The sequence below is a fragment of the Carassius auratus genome, chromosome 25, assembly GCF_003368295.1.
Source record: "Carassius auratus strain Wakin chromosome 25, ASM336829v1, whole genome shotgun sequence".
Classification (NCBI taxonomy): domain Eukaryota; kingdom Metazoa; phylum Chordata; class Actinopteri; order Cypriniformes; family Cyprinidae; genus Carassius; species Carassius auratus.
This window is the reverse complement of record NC_039267.1, coordinates 16,161,063-16,167,464: the sequence shown is the minus strand read 5'-3', so window position 1 is coordinate 16,167,464 and position 6,402 is coordinate 16,161,063. Positions and strand designations below refer to the sequence as shown.

The 6,402-nt window shown below is 34.4% G+C and overlaps 2 protein-coding genes and 1 long non-coding RNA gene across 4 annotated transcripts in view; all 3 read right to left on the bottom strand.

Annotated features, from left to right (window-relative positions):
* Positions 1–6,402, bottom strand: part of LOC113043514 (phospholipid-transporting ATPase ID-like) — a 260,088-nt gene that overhangs the window by 227,470 nt on the left and 26,216 nt on the right. The gene's annotated exons all lie outside the window — the stretch shown is intronic.
* On the bottom strand, positions 43–3,349 carry LOC113043529 (uncharacterized). The gene is made up of 3 exons (XR_003275743.1): positions 3,274–3,349; positions 1,251–1,429; positions 43–328 (listed from the first exon to the last, which is right to left on the bottom strand). It is a non-coding gene; the product is annotated as an uncharacterized LOC113043529 (long non-coding RNA).
* Positions 4,226–6,324, bottom strand: LOC113043528 (N-acetylgalactosamine kinase-like). 2 transcript variants are annotated; one of them, XM_026202972.1, is made up of 5 exons: positions 6,188–6,324; positions 5,751–5,874; positions 4,762–4,832; positions 4,541–4,659; positions 4,226–4,461 (listed from the first exon to the last, which is right to left on the bottom strand). In XM_026202972.1, the coding sequence occupies exons 1-5, from the start codon at positions 6,192–6,194 to the stop codon at positions 4,300–4,302; spliced, it is 483 nt and encodes a 160-aa protein (XP_026058757.1). In that variant the 5' UTR covers positions 6,195–6,324; the 3' UTR covers positions 4,226–4,299. The 2 variants fall into 2 exon arrangements, 1 of the variants encoding a protein (XP_026058757.1); XR_003275742.1 differs by having other exon boundaries at positions 4,226–4,659; positions 4,762–4,821.

Here is a 6,402-nt window from a genome sequence, read left to right as displayed (position 1 = left end):
ACACACAGAGTACAAATGTTTCCCTTTCATCATATGTGCCATTATACATGCCACCTCCTGCTTCCAAGGCCACAGACTCGAGTGTGTTGCTAAAGCGAGAGAAAACTGCTCCGCTTCTTTTCATTCCTCTATGAAAATCGCCGCCCCTCCTCCCGGCCTTGTCACGAATAAACTCTGCTTCTCCAGAGCAGCTCGACGGCCGTCAGGCACGCAATACTGCTCTCTCACAGTTTGGAGAAAAGAACCTATTCGTTCTCTGGGTACCATGGAAACTGTGCAGCCTCCCCATCCTGCTGTGGTTAGCCTCGACCCCACGGCACCCGCCTGCCTGTGAAGAGAGCAGCAAGATGTGGCTAAAACACTAGTTCATTAGACAGACTCGCCAATCTCCATAAGCCTGACTCATTCAGCTCAAACTATTTCAGCATCATGTAATAAATACTGGTTAAAAGTTAGATTTTTATATGGTTCTGAAAGAAGTGTCTTATGCTCACCAAGGCTGAATTTATTTGATTACATTTTACAGAACTGTAATATTGAGAAATATTGTTACAATTTATTAAAACGGTTTTCTTTTTAAATATAATGTGCCATAAAATGTAGTCTATTCCTGTGATCAAAGCTTTAGTGTCACATGATCCTTCAGAAATCATCTGATATGCTGATCAATAAACATTTGTGGAAACCGTGATGCATTAGATCAGAAGGTTCAATAGAATAGATATATTTGTGTAAGTATATAAATGTACTGTATATTTCTAAATAGAAGGTCCTTTTCTTACTTGACACAATTTTGAATGGTAGTGCATCATGGTTTGCAATAAATATTAAGCAGCAGTAAATGTTTTTAACATTGATAATGTTAAAAAATGTTTCTTAAGCAGATCAGCGTATTAGTCTGGTTTCTGAAGGATCATGTGACACTGAAGACTGGAGGAATGATGCTGAAAATTCAGCTTTGATCACAGAAATAAATTCCATTTGACAATATATTCAGAAAGAAAACAGGAATTTTCAATTGTAATAATATTTCACAATATTACTGTTTTTACTGTATTTTTGATCAAGTTAATGCAGCCTTGGTGAGCAGAAGTGACTTATTTCGGATCATTAAGAAGTTTTAATTGTTCCACATTTTTGACCAGTAGTGTACATGGACAGAAATTAAAATGCATATAAAGAGAAACATGTTTTTATATAATATTGTAAAGTGTATGTGTGAAACGGCATGTCCAGCTGGTCTCACTCACAGACATGTGTCCACCAGCTGGTCCAGCTCAGGGCAGCTGCATTCGGCTTCGGTTCATCAGATCGCCCAGCTGAGCGACGGTGCTGTCAGGGGAAGAGTCACACACAGCCTTAAACTGCAGGACACACGCAGCCTCGCCGTACACGTGCATGGCACGCTGGTACAATTTACAATGAGTCGCTGAGGTAAAAACAGAAGAGGTCTGTCTGAGTAATCATATATATGGGCCATGCAAACTGCTGTCCCACAACCAAAAAACACATCTAAAAAGCATTTAAGTATTTCAATCTTAGGTGTTTATTAAGATCTTTCCATCTGTTGAAACCCACAATAATATTTAACATTTTAGTAAGCTTGATATATATAAAATCATCATTTATTGGGTACTTTCAGTTGGGATGTGGCTGTCTCGAACCCTAACCCCTGAGTTTCAACTTATGAAAACTATATTTACAATTTATTTATTTATTTTTCATTGATGTTGTAAAAATAATCTTTTTGATTCTTTTAAAAAGTTAAGTTAAAAAAAATACTTATATTTTAATTGTAAATTATGAAAATTTATGTAAAAAAAAAAAAAAAAGTGTCCCGCATTTTTCACGTCACTACCGAAAGTGTACGTTTTAGTCCATTGGCCGAGACTGATTTTAACTATAACCCTAAATTTATGATCAGGAAATATTCCAGTGTCCCTCTCTCTCATAACTACAAGATTAGAGGAGGTACATTTAAGGTCAACTGAAAAAGTCAATTCAGTTTAATTCAAAAGTCTTAAAATCTGTGTGTAACGTTAAGGAACATCACTACCGAACACCTGTTTTTGCAATTAACCACACTTTTTTGTTAGTTATTTCATAATATTTAGTTTTTATATGTATACCACTGTTCAGAGCTCTTCTAGCTAACCATGTGCATATTCGCATCTTTGAGCTAGGTTCAAAAGTATCTAAAATTGTCACTACCAAAACATTTGGTTGAGGTTTGGTACTGACATCTTTTTTTTTTTTTTTTTGTGTTATCCCATAGAATTGTCAATACTGAAACATGTCATCATTGTTTCAGTAGTGAGGAAAGGGAAAACATAATCCACATATTTTGAGGAAATAAACAAGATTTTAGTACAGTTATGCAATTTTATTGGATTTGAGTATGTTTAAGTAATGTGATGTGGACACTACCAAAGCATTATGGTCATTACCGAAAATGTGCTGTCACTACCGAAACATGGGAAGTTTTGTCAAATATAAAAGTTTACTGAATTACCAACTAAGATGTTATGATAGTTTTTGGTTGTACAGTATATTAAAATGAATGAATCCTAGACTTCGAAATCAGTATGATCAACTTTTTGCCTTTTACAAAGAAAATGTGGATTCAAAATACAACAAATCTCATAAATGACCCTTGAAATATTGATAAAAATGTAATTATTGATTAAAAAAAAAAAACATTAGAAAATAGAAATGTATATTTACAATTTAGATGCAAGCAAAATCTTAATAGGTCAATATAACCCTTCTAATTAAAATATTATTACTGTGTTTCGGTAATGACAAATTTGTGGAGAGGACAAATATTCCAAAACTTTATGAAATATGAGAATTAACTGCACAATTACTGGAAATTTGTACCTTGGACATTATACGTTTTGCAAACATTGAATACATTTTTTCAAGACGTGTTCCAACTCCACTTTGGACCAGTTCTGTAGAATGGCCCATCCAGTATATACACATATATAGGACACACTTTACAGTAAGGTCCCATTAGTTAATGCATTACCTCCAGTTCTCAAATTCTTTTGTCAGCTGAACCCCTTAGATGTAAATTATATACTTAAACCCCTGAGATTTATAGTTAATATATCAAAATTAACTATATAATGTATAAAATAATCGAATATAATTTAACATTAAGTGTAAATCATAGTATTATCCCCAATATAAGCTAATATATGAGACTGTTTTCCCAATAAGACCAGGATGTGTATATTAATAAAGTAAGTAGTGTTGATTTAGACTCACCTGCAGCTCCTTCTGCAGCTTCAGCAGACCACTCCAGTCCAGGCCGCGCGCCACAGCCAGCATCTGCAGAGAACCATTACCATTTCCTACCATTAAAGGGACAGTTCACCCCAAAAATTCTGTCATTAATTACTCACTCGCCCTCATGTGGTTTCAAACCTGTGAGACATTCATTCATCTTCGGATGAGTAATTAATAATAGTGTTTACATTTTTTAGGTGAACATACTAATCCAAAATATCTAGAAAGTAGACTTAAATGAAAGCTAGAACAATTTTGGGGAAATTTCCTCCTGTGTTACCAGATACTTATTAGTGGCAAAGCACTGACGCTTATTATTATTAAACTTCTTCTGGATTTAAATCGACAGATTTATAGGTCTCAAAATCTGGTGCCAGTTTTTCAGAAGTGAATCATCATCTCAGCTGCTGCAGATGATCTCAAAACTCCTTTTTTACTGTCCTGAAAATTCCACGTACAGTACATTTGGTTAAAGCGCCACCTACTGGACATCATGTTAAACCCACTCCACTGTACATTATGTACACTACCTTTTAAAAGTAGGAGAAATCACATTAAATGTACGATGTTACAAAGATTTAGATTTCAAAATACACACTTTTTTTGTTTTTTTGTTCATCAAATAAACCTGGAAATCTGTAGATGCACAGCGTTAAATAAGAGTCCCTTTAAAAACTTTGCAGTTTATGAAATAAACTCTTTGTATTCATGTTGGTTTTACATGGTTTAAAAAAACACACCATATTAAAATGTCATGTGGTGTAATAAAATAAAAACACCCTGAATACACATGAGAGTACACATTTTTAATGATCATATCAATATATATATATATATATACATGTATACAGTTGGAACACTTGATAATGCCCACAAAAAATATCCAAGTGAAATATATTTTATGTTTTTAAACTTGATTATCATAAAAAAAAAAACATTCTGTCATTATTTTACATAAATTGGTTTTTTTTTTGTGGTCACAAAAAAGAGGATCAGCTATTGACCCTAATACCAAAAATTAATCAAATGGCATATATTGAAAGAAGAAATATTTAACACATGGCTTACTGTCCCCTCCTCTGTGAGAAAAGAAATGGACTGATCCATTCCTAACCCCTCAGTGCCAATATAACGCTCACACTGGGAACACGTCTCTGCAAGAGTCACCTGAAATCACATCAGTGCACATCTATGATCAGCAGCAGTTGTGTGTAATGCATGTAAGGGGGTTTACAGTAAGGGCCACCTTAGACAGAGACTTCTGATTGGCCTCCGTCGAGACCAGAGCAGCACAGCACACCAGGGCACTGGAGCTGGACAGACCCGAGCTGGCCGGGATAGTCCCGTCTACCATACAACACATCCCTGCCAAAGAAGACAAGCTCAAGTTCTCCTGCATACACCAGGTCAAGGGTCAAACGACTGCATGAAGCAAGTATGCATTACAAGTAATGTTAATCATTTCACCTGGATTCCTCTCACTCAAATGAGGATCATCTCTGTCAATGGAGATGCCATCCACAGACACTGTGAAATCCCTGAAATAAAGAAATAAGTAGGCAAGCTAGAATATGGAATATTATTCTCTCTATAGAATAAAAATACAAAAAGGTAATTGTGCCTTTAAACTCACAATTTTGACATTTTTTTTCTTTTGCAATTGCAAGTTTCTAACTTTCAATTCATACTTTGTAATTGCAAGATATAACCTCCCAATGAGAAAAAAATGTTTTAATTGGGAATTTACTGTATTACTGTATTATTAAAGTCTGAATTATAAAAAAATGAAACAATTAGGCCTACCTTTTTTTACAAATATATAGATATTTTCATTCTGAGACAGAAATAAGTATATTTATGGAATCTTATTTTTGCCACATAATGAAAATATATTTTAAAAAAGGGGAGTAAGGGTGACTTTTCATCTCACAATTGTTTATGTATATATATAATCACAATTAATTCATTTACTTAACTTGCAAATGCAAGATAAAAACTTGCTTCTTAGGGAAAAAGTCTGAATTACAAGGTCATAACACAATTGCAAGATATACAAATTAGTAAATTTTATTCTGTGGCAGAAATAAGGGTTCATAAAGTAAGTTAGTATTTAAGTTTATCGATTATTATTTCAATCACAGAATAAAAATATGAAAAAAGGTAACTGTGACTTTTTATCCCACAATTTAGACTTTTTTTTTCTTGCATTGTGAATTTTAACTTTTTTTCTAAGGATTAAAAGTTTATATCTCATAATGGCAAATTATTAACTCACGATTCTGAATTTCTAATTAATAACTTGCAATTGTGATATATAAACATGCAATTCAAAAAAAAAAAATTACTTTTATTTTCATTAAATAAGCTTACATAAAATTAAATAATAAATACATTTCTGCAAATAAATGTTACCAATGACATATTATTAAACTTATTTCTGTAATGAAGATAGTTACTTGTATTTGGGCTCAGTGTTGGCCAGCTGGATTGCTTTGGAGTCACTCACAGAAACTGCAGCGAGAATATTCTGCTCTATTGCCATTGGCAGCACAGCATAGCCACAATAATCAACATGCTCACCTGAAAATGATCAGATTTAATATCAGATGTAATGCTGATGGTATTAGTTGTTTTGTTCACAGCCCACATATCAAATGCACCCTCCCAGGAGCACAAGCGAAGAACAGAGGCATTTGTCCGTATTTTCCATGAAAAGGCTCTTTCAGTTTCTGCAACCTAACAAAAGATGACAGAAAACCGTTTTAACGGTGTGCCTACGACAAAAAGACATGTACGTTTAAACGAAATAAATAGCGAGTGAGTTGATTCCATTCAAACGCAATCGAAGTTTTCCGAACAGCTTTCCGAAGTTTTCCGAACCTTCGCGACTCACCTTTCATTCCCACTGAAAAACACTTTGATTTCCGGAGGAACTGTGGTCATTGTGCGGATTTTAAGCTTTGTTTTGCAGTAAATACACTATCGCACGAGTAGACTGACACTGCACAAGTGCTGACTGTCAGCTGACTGTCACAACCGGATTCGTGAGTGAACACGGAAGACTCTGACACGAATCCCTCAAAGCCATTCACTGGATTCGGAATCACT

Bases quoted from the DNA above. Each gene is read 5' to 3' on its own strand.
- LOC113043528 (XM_026202972.1), bottom strand. The intron at 4,833-5,750 runs GTAACTATCTTC...TCTTTATTTCAG, and splicing joins AACACTGAGCCCAAATACAA to GGATTTCACAGTGTCTGTGG. The intron at 4,660-4,761 runs GTGAAATGATTA...CTTCTTTGGCAG, and splicing joins TTTGAGTGAGAGGAATCCAG to GGATGTGTTGTATGGTAGAC.